The sequence below is a fragment of the Amphiura filiformis genome, chromosome 12 (assembly GCF_039555335.1).
Source record: "Amphiura filiformis chromosome 12, Afil_fr2py, whole genome shotgun sequence".
Lineage (NCBI taxonomy): Eukaryota > Metazoa > Echinodermata > Ophiuroidea > Amphilepidida > Amphiuridae > Amphiura > Amphiura filiformis.
The window spans coordinates 33,385,807-33,403,984 of NC_092639.1; the positions used below are offsets into that span (position 1 = coordinate 33,385,807).

Below are 18,178 nucleotides of genomic sequence, written 5' to 3' on the forward strand. Positions count from 1 at the left end.
GTGCGTGTGTGTTTATCGCGGAGCCTCTAGCGTTCCCGATTGTTCAAGTTTGGCCAAGAATTACCCAATTTACCTGTAGTAATACACCAAGAAATATATTGCACAAGTTTTATGTCATGTGTGTTTACATCTTCACACAGAGGACGTCAGTGCACATTTCACTACAGTTTTCAGCACGGTTCTTCAGCGGTCTGCCAATTTGCCACAATTTATGGCATATATTGAAGTGGGGTTCTGGTTGGCTAATTGAATCACAGCATCATCACATTGGCATCTCATTCGCTGCAAAGCAACGCATGACCTAGTTCTTTTTACACGATAATCAGAAAGAGCAGTCGGACATCGTTGAAGGAATTTGCTGAATAGTATAGACCCAACTTCAAAGCCTGTACACATGCATGATTAAGGATGTCGATATAATAATGTGCCCCTACCACACATATTATGTGTGTGCAAAAAGCTACCTCAACATGTTGACATTACTGACTACTAAAAAAAAAAACAATATAGGAGTAACTCTGTTTGTTTTATGATAAATTTACATTTAAAGGCCTATACAGTGATCCTAGCTAAAATGTAAAAAAATAACTGCATATAAAAGTGCTTAAAAGTGAATAAGTCATTAAAATTGTCATTTTACTTTAAAACAATTGGCAAAAAACAGCAGTATTAACAAAGTTGAAGCCCCACTCAAATACAGGTAGCTAATCTTATATTTTGTCTTTAATACACAGCTTTTGGCTACTAGCGGGCTTTGTTAGCACATCTAAGCAAATAACAAAGATTTTTACAAATTTTCCAAATAAGCAAATTGCTTAATAGGCCTTTAAGTGGCTCAAGCCATCTTGTTGATTCTAAAATTAGGATGCCCCTACCACAAGCAAATCCCTATTCCAGAATTTTGGCACAAATTCACATATCAATTCCCCGCAAAGATTCTCATAAACGAATTGTTAGAATCAAACTTGATTCTCATGAACTTTTTATGTTTTACAAATCACAAATTGGGTGTGAATCAAATGATTTTGAAATTTAACTCCATACTTTGTTTAATGTGTTTTAAATAGGACTACTGTGATGGAGGCAGCCTGGAGGAAAAGATTGATATTGCACGAGGCAAAGACAAGAAATTTGAGGAAGGCCAGATTATGCAGTGGTTTATACAGATGGTAATGGCAGTCCAGTATATCCATAGCAAAAAGATACTACACAGGTAAATCACAGCCAAACCTATGGGTAAATTAGATGGGACTGGTATCCTCAATGTGGTTTAATACTGTGTGACTCTGGCTATGTTAAACAAACAAAATCAAACAGTTGTTTATTCATTGTTTGAGCATCTTGTTGAATCATAATCATGCTGGTATATTAGGGATGATGTTCTGCAAGAACAGGGTCACATTAATTTTTTTAATTACGATAAAAACCTGTGTTTCACTTTCTCTGCTGCACTGTCTCAAACGAAGTACCAATTTGTCATTGTTTTTTTAACAAAATTTGCACAATTTGGGTCTGATTTCATCAAATTTGGTGCGTTTTTTCAGAGTCCAGCCACACATCCCCACTTAAACCAAAGTTGAGAACCCCCAGTGGAATTCACATATCATATGTAGTACAATATATGGAAGTTTATTTCCATGATATAACCCCCCCCCCCCCCCTCCTGGTGAACTCACTACATATAACTCCCAAATTTTCATAGAAGGCAGAAGTTAGAAGGTCAGTTTTAGGCACTGGTCAGTGGAGAAGTGCAACAGAGAGAGTGAAACCCATATACCCCCCATGGAAGACATGGCCTTAATCTCCAACACAGGGGGTGTAGATTGCAAATGGATTTGCCCATTCAGGTAACTCCCTATGTAGAAGATTAAGGTCATGTCTTCCATAGTAAGATATCAACTGAAATATAGCCCATTGAAATGATCGATGTGCAGATCAACTCAGAAGAATTTTCTTCTTGAAATTTAATTGAACAAGCATTACCAGTAAATGACTACCACTTATATTTTGTATGCTAGAAAGAAATAATAATTTTTAATTGTTTGGTACAATTCTGCTTTATTTTAGAGATCTTAAAACACAAAATATTTTCATGACAAAGAAAGAAGTGATCAAATTAGGTAAGTGAGATTTTGTTGAAGAAGAATAGAATATTGTGTTTTTTTACAATCAGAGAAAAATATAGTTGGCATACTTGCTCAAAACATTTCAAATGCTTGTCATACCAATAGTGTGAAAGCGAGTGGTACAAGTCCAGTCCTTTATTTTTGAGGAGCTCGATCACGCAGGCGCTTCTACTGCGCACTTCAAAGCATTATTATGTTATTATGGATCCAAGTGTGTGCAATATTGGATCCAACACATAATAATGATCAAATTGGATGCTTTACGCCCAATATTTATTAGTCTCGTCATAGCTCGACCATTAAATATGGGTTCAATAGATCCAATTTTATATCATAGTCGGTAGCGTTAGTAGCAGCGCTCCTTATTTGGAATTTGTTTGAAGAAATAATTTATTTACTGAGCATAAAACAAATTACGCTCATTTCATCCAAGAACTGTATCACATCAATCACTCTGAATACCAATCTGTTGAAACAGCATGCTAGTAAAGACTGCGAATGAAATAGCATGACAATGGTCTTGAGACTAACACTAACAAATCATATCTGGTCTTCTCATCGTTCCGAAAATACAAGTACGAATTTTGTTTCTTTTCTAGAACAATAGGCAGTGTTCGGAGGCATGCTTCAGGGATCGCACATAGGACTATTTTGTTTTCAATTTGCGTGCATGTTTTGAAGATCGGTCAATGTAATAATGGCTGGGCACAGATATCGCCATGGAAATTCTGAATTGCACAGTAAACATTGTTAAAACAAGTGAGATTTAAACAAGGACTGATTGTTGCCCGTTTTTGTGATGCTAAAAACCACCAGTGCGTAATATCATCACCTGTTGGATTCCATATTGGCTATTAGCCATATAGTGAATTCACTCGGCAAACCAAACATTTTAGCACCTTTCATTAAATTGAGTTCCTCAAAAATCGCAGGAGAGTGATTTTGATTTCAATCTAGCTCCATAACAAAACTAGGAGTGTGATTGATGGAGCTCCACCAAATTCTAAATGTGAAAGCCTGCAAGTCTGTCATAAATTTAAGTAGAGACTCCGCCCTGTATCCCAACGTTCCCCATTCCCCATATTTTAATGTCGGAGGGTCTCATGGACCTGATGACAACATGGCTTTGTCCAACATTGAATTGTGGGGAGTGGAAGCAGAGATTCACAAAAAGTATGCCAACATTTTTCCATGATTGCAGATGTTAGTTAAATAGTTGTTATGGTTTTAATCTTTAATTTCTCATCACTTTATTTGTAGTTACGTTTTCAGTAGAACATTGTAAGCCGTCAACGTGACGTCATATGCCGCCATCTTGTAGGTACACGCTGTGATGGTTGTTCGATCTCCATGCGTGAGCAACAAAATCACAGCGTTGATGCGCGATAACAGCTGCTTGGCAAGCTGCGCCCTGCGCGTAGTGTCCGACGCGTGAACACACAGATCATTTGTACCCGCAAGATGGCGAAAGGCTGACGGCCTCTATTGTAACATGGTGATCATAATGTGTTTTTAACATCGCAGGTGATTTTGGCATAGCTCGTACATTGGAACATACCATAGATAAGGCTAGTACCTGTGTAGGCACACCTAGCTACCTCAGCCCAGAAATGTGTCAAGATATACCCTATAATAACAAGTCGGATATGTGGGTAAGTTTATCAATTTTTCCCAGAATCCTTATAATATTAACCAAGTTCTATTTCCTTGAATATGTATATATTTATATCTCATTCATTGCTATGAATGAATGAAAGTCTATTATTGCATTTGTGCGTTTGCAAATAATAAAATATGATTAGATCACACGGACACACGCATATGAATGTTAATTGTAACTTCAGATAATATTTGAGAATTAGGGATTCAATCATGTTTCACCGTTGTTCATCACCGTTTAACAACGATGCGGCGCGTCGTCTGCGTGGTTTACTTGCGAGGGCAGCTTTAGCTGCCCGGCGAAGTAAACCACGCTGACGCTGCCGGACGCGAAGTTGTTAAACGGTGATGAACAACGGTAAAACATGATTGAATCCCTTTCAACAACGTAAAGAAGCTAAAGATCGTATAAATCACGATTATTTCACGAGGAATGTCATTTAATCATTGTCACTCATCTTTACAAAAACTTCGATAATTTCTCTGTTGATATCAGCAATAAAAACTAGGGCCTACAGAATAAAACGGAAATGTTTAGCCGCTACCTGAAAAATACTGAATTCAACTTGCAAGCTTGCACATGCACAAAAGTTCCAGACATGACGAATTTTACGCGCTCTCGCGTAACGCGTAATCTTGCTTGCGTTCGCGAATACGCTGCAGTAAAAGTGTGGGTTCATCACGGATTAACAACGGTTGGCTCCTGTACAAAGGTATAGAAGGAGTTGTTGAATACAATGTATAGACTATTGGCCTTGGTGAATCCCTTGTAGAATATAATAATACCTGGGGGTGATTGTATGGACCAGGTGCGGATCCAGGGGGAGCGGAGGCGCGCCCCGTAAAAATAGCAAAAGTAGGACAGATGGGGCGCGCGCCCCCCGTAAAAACGAGAAAAGGGGAAAGGAGAGAAAGAGAAAAGGAGAAAAAAAGAGAAGGCGAGAAAAAGAGAAGAGAAAGGTTAAATTGCGCGTAGTTGAGTCCTTCATTTTGCACAATTTTCCCCTCAGACACACCTACGTATGTCGTAAACAACTGGCCGTTTTGGCTTTTGTTCGGACACCCGTACACTTTAGGCCTATATTGTTTTAAGTAATAACTGAATAATAATGATTAGGCCTAGAGTAATAGTGAATAATGATAATGTTCCACGAATGGCTTCGATTGGGCCTTCATTTTCACACATTTCCGAACTTTATCTAACTAAAATTTTACACAATAATACTTTAATAGTGTCAAAATCGTCCACCAAATGGCTTCAACTGGACCTTCTTTTTGCACAATTTTCCAACTTAGACACCCCCCCTGCGTATGTATAAAGAAGTTGTCCTTTTCTTTATGCTTTGGATACCCGAACTTTATGTTTAAAGCAATTGAATGTATACAATAATATTGAAAACTTGTCCACGAATGTGAAATGAGCCGGCATGGTCATTTCACAAATTTTCCGCTCTTTAAAACTCAAATTTCACACAATAATAATGTCAAAATGGTCCACCAAATGGCTTCAATTAGGTCTTCATTTTGCAAAAGTTAATCACTTCTGAGGGGGCACATCCCCCTCAGACACCACCTGCGTCGCGCAAGCAATTAAATTTATACAATTATAATATTGAAAACTTGTCCGCTTGAATAGGAAATGAGCCGGCATGGTCATTTCACAAATTTTCCGCTCTTTAAAACTCAAATTTCACACAATAATAATGTCAAAATGGTCCACCAAATGGCATCAATTAGGTCTTCATTTTGCAAAAGTTTCTCACTTCTGAGGGGCACATCCCCTCAGACACCCCCTAACGTCATGCTTGAACAATTAAATTAATACAATTATAATATTGAAAACTTGTCCTCGAATAGGAAATGAGCCGGCATGGTCATTTCACAAATTTTCCGCTCTTTAAAACTCAAATTTCACACAATATAGTGTCAAAATGGTCCGCCAAATGGCTTCAATTAGGTCTTCATTTTGCAAAAGTTTCTCACTTCTGAGGGGGGCACATCCCCCTCAGACATCCCCTGCATCGCGCAAGCAATTAAATTTATACAATTATAATAATTGAAAACTTGTCCACGAATAGGAAATGAGCCGTTATATTATAATATTGAAAACTTGTCCACGAATAGGAAATAGCCGTTATGGTCATTTCACAAATTTTCCGCTCTTTGAAACTCAAATTTTACACAGTAATAGTGTCAAAATGGTCCACCAAATGGCTTCAATTTGGTCTTAATTTTGCAAAAGTTAATCACTTCTGAGGGGGCACATCCCCCCTCAGACACCCCCTGCGTCGCGCAAGCAATTAAATTTATACAATTATAATATTGAAAACTTGTCCGCGAATAGGAAATGAGCCGGCATGGTCATTTCACAAATTTTCCGCTCTTTAAAACTCAAATTTCACACAATAATAATGTCAAAATGGTCCTTAAAACTCAAATTTCACACAATAATAATGTCAAAATGGTCCACCAAATGGCATCAATTAGGTCTTCATTTTGCAAAAGTTTCTCACTTCTCAGGGGCACATCCCCTCAGACACCCCCTGCGTCACGCGAACAATTAAATTAATACAATTATAATATTGAAAACTTGTCCTCGAATAGGAAATGAGCCGGCATGGTCATTTCACAAATTTTCCGCTCTTTAAAACTCAAATTTCACACAATATAGTGTCAAAATGGTCCGCCAAATGGCTTCAATTAGGTCTTCATTTTGCAAAAGTTTCTCACTTCTGAGGGGGCACATCCCCTCAGACATCCCCTACATCGCGCAAGCAATTAAATTTATACAATTATAATAATTGAAAACTTGTCCACGAATAGGAAATGAGCCGTTATATTATAATATTGAAAACTTGTCCACGAATAGGAAATAGCAGTTATGGTCATTTCACAAATTTTCCGCTCTTTCAAACTCAAATTTTACACAGTAATAGTGTCAAAATGGTCCACCAAATGGCTTCAATTTGGTCTTAATTTTGCAAAAGTTTCTCACTTCTGAGGGGGGCACATCCCCCTCAGACACCCCCCTACATCAGCATAAAGCGGCTGACGCCATGATCGCTTCAGCGGCCATATAGTTCGTCGCCCTCTAGAAATCTCATGTATTTTATGCCCCCGTATTTTTATATCTCTGGATCCGCGGCTGGTATGGACCACCCCCTTTTCAAAATATTGGAGGGGATTTATCCCTCCACTCCCCACCCCTCAACTTACACTATATACATCATACTCAAATACAACCACAAATCTTAAAACTACCACATAAAACTATACACATATGAATGGAGAAAATGGCTGGGAAAAATAAAAAGGTGAAATCAAAATTAATAAACAAGTGTTTTTTTAAGTGGATTTTTAAAACAGCCATATGTCAAACTCCCGGTCAAACTACATGTATCTTGGTAATATTCCATGCCCAGTTTGGAGGAGACTGTTGTGTGAACTGGATCTGGACAACTTCGTTTTTTAGATGTAGCGAGGACACCATTTGACTGGGCAATCTGCCAAACTTGAACCCCCCGATCGGACAAAACAAAAATTGTCACTGTTTGGGGCTAAATTGTATTGGCAAATTATCATCTAATGGCCTCTGAAATTCACTTCCTGTCAGAAAATTTTTTTGAAAAGCTTAATTAACTGGCTCAAGAGCGATCTCCCCATCTATTTCAGCAGCATGATTGGGCATTTCCCGCACCACTTTACGATGGAAATTTCTGTCATCTTCAGGTGTATACCGAATATAAAAATGTCCATCTATGTAACGCTTCATAATCCTATTCATATATTTTCTGTCAACTGGCCTTTCTTCTAGTCTTTGTTGTCCTTCAAAGCGGGCTTCAAAATCATGCTCTAGAAGCACCACGATTGGTCTTTCTGACAAATAATGTGCATTGTTGAAGGCATACATACACCACTCGTTGGCCACAAATTTTGACGATACAACGGCAAGTACACGTCGGCTATCGTTGATAGCTTCAATAATAGTATTGGATTGGATTCCGCCTGGTATAAAATCACGCTCTTGCACATAAAGCCGGCTACCATGAGCTTCTAGAGTGGGCAGAAGTTCCTTGAATACAAAGTCTGTATCGTCTATGCTATGTGTAATAAACACATCATACTTTCGCAAGTCAACCGTTTTAGTTCCTTTGATAAATTTCTCAAATCGGGCAATAAGAGAAACTTTTTCTCGGTCGATTATGATCTTTAAAATATGTCGCTTCTTGAAAGTAATCGTCATAGAGCCAAAGATTAATATAACGAAAAAGCCAAGCCCCACAAGTACATATATTTGTTCCTTAGGAAGTTCATTCACAGTTTGTGGGGGCACAGTAGTACTTTGCATACATTCTGAAGTGTCCATGTTGTCGATTGTTCCTGTGGTATCATTTTCATAACTACATTTTATATTTCCAGTCGAAGGTGGAGGTGGGTGAAAGCATATTCCAACTGTGATATAGTACACCCTTCCACTTGGTTGTTCAATCCAGTCATTTATATATGGACATAATATATCTTCGAATGTTTGGTTAAGATGAATCCAATCTTTAAACCATGCTAAAGAACAATTACTACAATCCAATTGATTGTTGTGAAGATTCGCAATAAAAACGTTCTTCAAAGTCCCTTTCTCTAGAATTTCTATATCGTTATTCCTAAGATCTACAAATACTTTCTGTAAATTGTGCGCATTTTCAAAAGTATCTTCTGATATAGATCGTATTTTATTATGATGAAGATAAAATACAGCAAAACCGTTAAATCCAGGGTACCACCGAGGTATAATGTTACTATTCACTTCAGTTAACAGGTTGAATGACAAATCCAGGATATACAATCGTTCCATTCCAACAAAAGAGTCGTCATCTACTGATTCGATTATATTGTGACTGACATTCAATTTGATCAATTCACTGAAACGTGAGATGAACTTGATGTCTGTAATATTATTATACTGTAGATACAGATTGGTGCTTTTGTTAGATATGTTACTGGGCACATTCATTAGTCCTAAATCGGTACAATTGGTCAAAAATCGCTTTTCCGTCTTATCGTCTGAGTCGGCATTCCGTAGACAAGAACAGTTCGAAGGGCAGGAATCGGTGTGACAGAAAAAATATCTGCTATTAAGTTTATCTTGGTTGTTAATAGTTGTATAGAGCATTGGAAATGGATATGGAAAAAATACAGTGCCAAATTCAGCGGTGGTATTCACTAGAATATATGGGTTTGTGCAATTTATGTCCTTGATATCTATGAATTTCTGGTTAACAAATGTATAGGTCAAAGGCCAATTGTTTCCAGTTGTTGCTTGCTTGTTCACGCTCATCTTCTGTTAAATTTGCATACATATTACAGTCGCAAACCAAAGGATTCCCTGCCATATACACGGATACAGGAGTGAATTTACTTGTGCCTTTGTCATCAGAGGCTTTATTATTATCTGGCCGCGGTAAGTTCAACTTTTGGAAGTTGGTGAAATTGTTGTTTTGGAGAAACAGCGTCCCAAGTTTCTTAGTTTCTAATCCGAACGCATCCGAGGAGATAGTCGTAAGTTGATTATCGTTAAGGTGAAGTACGGAAAGTTCTTTTAAACCTCTGAATGCATTGCTTTGAATAACGTTCAGGTTATTAAAAGACAGATCAAGTGTATGAAGATTACTTGCGTGGCTGAAATCAAAACGAAAAGCATCACTGAAGCTATTGTGACTCAAGTAAAGTTCTTGGATAGTTTCTTGAAGAATCTTGTGAGGAATACTTCTGATGGAGTTGTGAGAAATATCTAAGATCCGGATCTTTTGAAGTTTGAACGAATGAGGTAGATGAGATAAGTTGTTGTGGGAAAGATCCAAGACTTGTAACGTAGGGGACAGGAGTTGGATTGGCATAACAGTCATAACCTGTGCCAATCGGGACAGGTTTAATGTCAGCAAAGGCAGGTGAATCAAGGGCCATTCGGGAATGGACATCAAAAGCTTGTTTCCTGATAAGTCAAGATGTTTCAGGTCTGTCAAGTTTACTAACTGACTGTCAGATATTTCTGAAAAGGAGCAATCATGAAGGGTAAGATTTTGTAATTTGGGCATCGGCAGTAAAGGTACTTTTGTCATCGGATTATCGCCCAAAAAGAGGTATTCCAAAATAATCAGAGGCTCAAATATGTTATTGTGAAGTTGTGTCAAGTTATTTCCTTCCAAGTTTAAAGTGTGAAGATAGTTCAGATTGGAAAAAAAGCTAGTTTGAATGTGATTCAAGTTATTGTCCTTCAGAATTAGGGTTGTGAGATTTTGGAATGGTTCATCGCAGCCTGGTTTTAGGTTATCATTGCTACCATTGTTAAGATTTGTAATGCTCGTCAGGTCAGGGTTATTGGTTAGGGTCAGTGTTTCCAATCCGCATAGTTTGGATCCTAGTTCATACATGTTGATGGACGATAAAGAAGTCCCAGATGCACTGAACTCATGTAAACTTTCTAAACTACTGAAATCTTCTGCGTCAATATCTTGTATGCCACACGAATCAAACGATAAACTGTCCAAACTCGTAGTTGTTAGCCGTTGTGTGATTTCCTTTATGACATCCTGACTGTTCCTTGAAGCATTGCATGTAATAAACAGTTTATGTACTTCTGGTAGCTTGATGTCGTCTTTAATAAGTGTTTCATAGGAACATGACATCGATACAGTATCGGGATTGCAGATGCAGCCATGAGGACATTCTACCGGCCACGGATTCGGCGAGGCAAATGATAGATACAGCAGAACAAAGACCAATGCATTGCTAATTTTGGCACCAATAGTGAAATGATTCCAGCATCCATACATTTTGATAAGTCGGAGGTTTGAAAGTCAAGCTGATTCAAAGTGAAATTTCTTAGTTTGGTGGAAATGGTTGGTCTCGTTAAAATTCTATTGAAAATAAGAACTGTTCGCTTTCATTTGATATTAATTCTTCTAGCTTCTTCTGTTATTATTTTACTAGTCTTCAATGTCAGAATGACTGTGAAGAGATAAGGAGAGACGAGGTATACCGTAAAACCCCGTCTACAAGGATATACCTAAGAAACGCCCTCAATAAAATTGGTTGCTTGTTGTATTTGGAATTTGAGCAAATATATACTGGCACTGGGTGGCTATGCATTCCATCTAAGTATGTTGTAACACCAATCAATTGTATTGACATAATAACGACTGTTTCAGTATATCAGGATCGTATAGCTCAATTGATAGAGCGTCAGACTTTGGAACTGAAGACATGCTGAAGAGAGCATGGTCCGGGCACCGGTTCCGTTTTTTCATTCTCGTTTAATTTTAACTTTTTGACATGTTCTTTTTATCTTTCTTCAAATCTACCTTACTACTTTTAATTTTAGGTGCTTTTTTTTTTTTTTTTATTTTTTTTTTATAGTTTTTTTAGTAATTTTGTGGTTTTATAGAAACTAGTAAAAGCATTTATTCTAAATAATAGCGAAACCCACGGTTAGACAGATGTGTTGTAACTACTTGTCTGTCCTCGTCTTTGCAATAAAAACCTATGTTGCACCTTTGTGCCATCCCAATTCTTGAGGTGTGGTGCGTTTTTGGCTTAAGCACGATTTTGTTTCTACTTGAAATGAAATCAAAATAAATATTGTTCTGTTGCCACAATTGCAGTTTTTTCAATAAAAAAAATAGATGAGGAATAATAATTATTCCATATTTGAATCTATTGTCCCATCAAGAATAGAGTGTCTTCAAAAACTTCAATCAATTCATCTGACAAAGGAAACTATTCTGGTCATTCAATTTTGTTTCGCTTGCACCTGTTATATCACAGGCGTTGGTAGAGAAGGCACACTTCTCTTGTCTTCACCGAAGTAGTGATGTAAACACTAACATGATTAATTACCATAGCTAGCAATGGACATACACTATTTTTGTTCCACTTGAACCCATACTATAGGCTATTCGCTGTCGATGTGGCGTAATTAATCGGATTAACTACCATAGCAATTGATGAATACAATTTCGATTATATAGCCCTGCACTTCATCGTTCACGTGGCACCTATGCATTAAACCATAGTTGTCAAAGAAATGCTAATCACTCGCCATGTAAGATTAGTATTTATGAAAAGAGTGGTATTCAATCTTTGTTTGGTGACATACGCTGGGTGATTAGTGCAATCTGCTTGATGGTAGTTATTGCGATTATTACGTCACTTCGACAGCGAATTGTAGTATAGACGAATCCAACAAGCCAAGTGATGGTCAGAATTTATTCGTTATTATATCGCTGGTGAAGTTGCGTAATTAATCGGATTAATTACCATAGCAATAGGTGAAAACAATTTTGAACATATCGCGCTGCGCTACAAGCAGGTTACACTCATCACCTGTACTGTGTATGTCTGCAATCATAGATTGAATACAATACTGGTCTTTTCAAAGATCTTACAGGTGCAGCATGATATGGTTCAATGAAGAGGTACCGCCTGAACGTATCAGTGTATAACGCGTATATTCAAAAATTGTTTTCACCTATTGCTATGGTAGTTAATCCGATTATTACGTAACTTCGCCAGCGTATTGGAATAAAACAGGAGGATGTGAGTTCATAAGGGCAATGTCGGGGATAGGTCACAATCGATGTGGAGAGATGAGAGGTCCGACCAACAGCCATAGCGATTCAACTAATTCCAGCGGACGGTCTGTGGCTAGTAAGGAATCGTCTTTGACCACATGCGCAGATCTGTCTCGTCAGGAAGATATTTAATATCCCGAATTTATAATAGGCCTATGCCTACCAGTTCCATCGTATAACCGATCTGCTAGAGAATATTTGTTACCATGTTTAATAAATTCATATTTATCGTATAATAAAATGTAGCCAAATGTATATTATGTGTCACACGGTTTTCTGCTGAACCACTAGCAGGCTATGTTACCACATCTATGACAATGACAAAGGTGAATTTTGATGATTTTTACGATCGTCCGGATGAGCAAATCACTGAATGGGTCTTTAGTTCCCTCCTCTCCTTATCCTGCCAATATTATATGAATCAAAGAAAAATAAAGAAAAAATAAAATTAAACAAGAAAAAAAGACAAAGAAAAGAAACAATAAAAGAAAAACAATAGAATAAATTAAACTAAATATGAAAAAAAATGATCACGAAAGGAGTCTTTAGAAAATGCAAGAAAATATAAATGAAAAGTTTGAACAATATTTTGTTTATAAAAGTTTGTGTGACCGTGATGAGGCTCGAACTCACCATCTTCCGATCTAAAGAACCAAAGTCTTATGCCTTGCCAAGTGAGCTATGCTCGTGAGATGCAAAATAAAGATAAAATAATACATTGTATACCTGCTTGTGTCGGTAAATGATTTGCTCAAATTCCATAATGATATAATATTGTGGAGGGCGCTAGCGTGAAATATGCTATCATCACAGTCGCTTCTATTCCTTATAGACGGGTTTCTACGGTATTGTCTAATAAAGTTAGTGGTTGTAATAATAATACCATGTAGACCTTTTGATTTGGCTTCATGCATGTCCAGTGGGAGATGTCACATACGCATATTGCGTGGAGGTGTTACTTCAAAGTTGTAGCTTGGTATAAGTTATTCCTTTAGTTTCTGAAAAATGATAATGATAGTGAAAATAATAATAATATTTATAATTATAAAATAATATCTGTTTTGGGTTTTGTGTCACCCAGCAAACAAAAAACATTTTCTACATTCTTCGCAAAAAGTTAGAAAAGGTTAACAGATATGTTTAAATGTTGGGTTATATAAAGGGTATATGTGTCACGGTCTGGTCCATGGAGGCAAAAGGTGGCAAATTTGAAATTGAGATAAAGGCAAAAATATGGAGTAAAAAACAATAAAATACAGAAGAAAATAGACATCATAAAACTTTAAAACTTAGAAGCAAGTATGCCAGACCTTTGGTGTTTTCACTATATGATAGCCTAATGTTTGTTTAAGGTACTAATTAAAATAACTCATTTTTCAAAAATGCCTCTTTTGGCCTCTTTGAACCAGATCATGTCACATATAAATGGTATAAAACATTTTCATAACATTCAAAAACATTTTTTGAAAATTTACTGTGAAATATTCTAACATAATATTACAAAGTGCTGACAAAATATTTAGCAAATATGTTTGCAAAAATAATTTGACAACATCTTAAAAACCTTTCTAACCTTCCTAAATATAACGTTTAACATTTATAAAATGTTTTGTGTTTGCTGGGAAAATTGAATTATTAATATTATTAAATTATGAATTAAAAGACCCCTAAATTGCTCATTCCTGGAGTTTTTTCAGGCCATTTTCAACCAGAGCCTTGATTTTTACTGCTCGCAGCTCCAAATGACCTCATTTTACCGGTACTCTGTCAGCCCCCCTCCCCCCACTTTTTTTTGCAAGTTTCGGACATAAACATGCATTAACTAAATATGATATTGAATAAAGAGCTCATTACCTTTATAGTCCTGAGAGTTGCCGTCTCAAATTTACCACAATAATATTGCTGTTTGCTATTTCACTGCAAAACTGTCAGAATGTTTCAACAAAAACATGTCAAAAATGGACTGGAGTCGAAATTAAACACTTGAATACATTCACTGCCAATGGAAAATAAATGATGCCATAAAGTTGCAGCACTTTGTCATCAACATTTGTTCTTAGTTTAACTTTTGGCCATCACAAAACTTTGGCCAAAATTAATAAGCAAATAGATTTGCAGACTATATACTTCAACCAACCTATAATATTAATCACAATACGTTAGATCCGGTTTCCATTTGAATGAGTTCTATGAATAAAATTGTTTTGGGTTATTTTACTTTCTGTCAGGTCAGGTCACCTATTAATAGTGTTATGATGTCATCAGATATGTGACTGAGGCAGAGCTTGTTTTGAGATATGGTCCACTGAACCTGTCAAAAACAATAGAAAACAAAGGATTTCCCAACTCTTTCACTGATTTTTACTACCTTGCAAACAAGCAACAGGGACAGTGTTAAGGGGTCGGTCACCCACCTTTGCACAGTACTTTTGTGGGGCCTGAGAGCACATCAGACATATCGAATACCATTCTGAATACGGGGAATGCTCTTCTGATATCAAATAATTTTGATTTTTTTTTAATTCATGGTATACTACAAATTTTATGGCAAATTATTAAAAATTGATATTTTTGATATTTAACAGTCCTCAAAGTAAAATTTATATTATAAATCTAATGATATTTACTTAAAGGTGAACCTCATTGAAAATAAAGTTATATATCAATGGAAAGCTTATGATGTCAGGATACTAAAAATTATTTTTTCTGATTTTTTTGATGGCCAATAAAGCTGAAAAATTAAAAAATGAATGAATTTTTGGTCTTTTTAAGGCGCCAAAAAGCACCCAAATCAATCGCTATGACCTTGAGAATGCTCGTGGCGTGAGCTCAGGGTTCGTGATCACGTGATCCTACTCGAAACATGTAAACAAGACTTGCTTCCTGTACTTTGCAAGCTGCCCGGCAAGTCTGATTTTCACAATAAAGCTTGAAATTAGAGGAATCTTCAAGTTGCTGGTTCCTTCTGTATATATTAGAAATAATAGAATTATTGTCAGCACATAAATTTTCCGTAAATTTTTGACAAAATCAGTCATAACTCGCTGGGTATAATTGGGTAATTGAGTTTGAATTTCGCTGGGATCAATTCCATGTGCAAACTTGTTGCTACCGCTCATGTCATGGACTGAATAAACATGTTTTAAAAACAAATTTAATTCTTTTTTGTGATATTCCCTTTTCTTGATTCATTTGAAAATATCTGATATTTAAAAATATCGTCTTGCAGTAATCAAAAATTAATAAAAAACCGCCGATTTCATCAAATCCAGCCCATAAAGGTTTTCATACATGTATTTAGCGCATTGCGGTAAATACATTCTTTCCACGCAATCATACGAAAGAAACATACTTTATTATAAAATAAGTACAATTGAGGCTTAGTAGGCCTAGATGGAATTCTGAAATCTGAATAAAATTAAAATATTGTCACTTGTGTCACGATTCTTTAATGATAGTACAATCAGTGTACGGTACTGAAAAAGTGAAACAGAGTGTTTCATGGATTTATACCGAACACGATGCGTAAATTACTGCTGAAGAAATAGCATTTACCCGACCAAGGTGGATATGCGCAAACACAGCGAGTCACCAAGTTCGTCCTCCGGTATAGCACTTGCGGTGCGGTGTGTGTTGCAGCAGGTGTGATCAAGTCTGCTTTTGTATGCATTTTCGCAATTAAGCTTGAAATTAGAGGAATATTCAAGTTGCAAATAATAGAATTATTGTCAACACATAAATTTTCCGTAAATTTTGGACAAAATCAGTCGAAACTGGCTGGGTATAATTGGGTTATTGAGTTCGAATTTTGCGCTGTGATCAATTCCATGCGCAAATGCTTGCTGCGACCGGTGACCGGTCATGGCATAATAATATAAACATCAAATTAAATACTTGCTTTAATATCAAGTGACATTCCCTGTTCTTGATTCATTTTAAAATATCTGATTTCTAAAAAATATTGTCTTGCAGTAATCAAAAAAAGATTTCATTAAATCCAGCTCATAAAAAGGTTTTCATATCTAGCGCCGTGATTATTCCCCGGTCGGATATCGTTCATTGCGGAAAATATTATTTCCATGAATTGACAATTGAAAGAAACAAATACTTTATAAATACAATATAGGCTTGGTAGACCGTTATTTGATGGAATTCTGAAATCTAAATTATAATATTGTCATTTCTGTCACAGTTCTTGATGATAGCACAATCGGTGTAGCCCTACTGAAAAAGAAAAACATCCATGTAATTGTTGTATGGATGATGGTAGTAGCGACATACTGAAGAAATTGCAGGAGCTGATGTCTGCGAGGCGGATATGCCCAAACAGCGCTTCGTCTTCCGGGAGCACTTCTCTGTATATTAGTTGATTTGATCAATCGCTCCTTGATATTTGGAACATTTACAGGAATACATTTTGCTGATGAAGTAGCAATAAGTTGGAAATATCAGAATGTGAATATCAAGTCGGTCATTTTGTCTGCAAGTACAGTACAGTCGCGGATACCGAACACTCGGCGACGGCCACTGAGTTCATGGCCCGTATGTATCTCCCGGGATGTATCTACGAGTTCGCCTATCATACATGACCGGTTGTAAAGCTAAGAAATAATTAAAAAATCCTGTACATGTACCTTATTCTATTCCTTCATTTTCTCATTGTGATAAGTTTATCTCAACTTGGTGTGACGATCTGAACTGGTAGCACTAGCAGTTATTTTTTGCAATCTGTTTTCATTCCGGTTCTTCGGCGAATCTTCGCTCTTCGTTCTTTACTGTAATATTCCCTATGATATCGTGGATGGCTTGGCCTATCCCAAATCACCCGCCAGCACTTTTTCCATTTTTATCACACACTTTATTCAGGAACTTCATTCTTGATTTGATCATGATGTTTCCTTCATGTTATTCTTATTTTATTGAAGACATTTTTCATGTAAAGTAAGTTGACAATGACTTAATTCGTACATTGGCCCGATGCATGCCACAGTAATGCATGGACATTGTGTTTACAATCAAACCCGAAGTAACTGTGTGTCCCGAAGCTGACGTCATCAACGAAAGCGCCCAATTTGAACGATTTCGTTTTGTAATTTAGGGGGTGCCAATATCCAATCTTTGCATGGAGATTTTGTCTAGCCTGGTACGTTAGGCAAATAAAAAATATTCTTTTCTGCTTCCTGACATCATAAGCTTTCCATTGATATATAACTTTTATTTTCAATGAGGTTCACCTTTAAAGTGTATGTAGCTGGGAGGAAAAGCTGACAACCATTTGAAAATTTTGACCTTCCGTATTAATTTTTGTCCCCAAAGACTTATATTTTTAATCCAAAAAAATGAGTGTTGTATTTTATGGAATGGTGAGTACTACCTGTTAGCCCACAGCCAAAATAATGTTTGCCCCCCTCCTGTGATGCTGCGGACGGAGAGCCACCCTCCTGATTAAACCTGCCATGCGCTGAATGTCACTTCTTCCCATCAAACTTACACTGAAACCACAATATTACTCGGTCACAAATAAGCGGTCTAAATTGATAAACACTACCCTCTGGCTCTCTACTTTTTTAATCAATTATAAGGAGTTGCTCCTCTTAGAAAATATTTATTCGTCACTAACAGTGGCGGCACCAGGATTTTTTTTTCCGGGGGCATTGAGGGGGCAAAGTGAATTTCAGGAAGGGCAAAATCAACCAATTTAGCGCAAAATTACCGCAAAATGGTGAAATCGTCATAGTTTTGGGTTTTGACTGGGGGAGACGGGGGCAA

General features: G+C 36.9%; 1 protein-coding gene across 1 annotated transcript in view; it reads left to right on the plus strand.

The window, feature by feature from the left end:
- The window catches only part of LOC140166100 (uncharacterized), a 73,840-nt gene that overhangs the window by 24,271 nt on the left and 31,391 nt on the right, over positions 1-18,178 (plus strand). Inside the window, exons 5-7 of the mRNA XM_072189484.1 lie at positions 1,068-1,213; positions 2,068-2,120; positions 3,651-3,778. Coding sequence (XP_072045585.1) covers positions 1,068-1,213; positions 2,068-2,120; positions 3,651-3,778 — 327 coding nt within the window. The remainder of the gene's footprint in view (positions 1-1,067; positions 1,214-2,067; positions 2,121-3,650; positions 3,779-18,178) is intronic.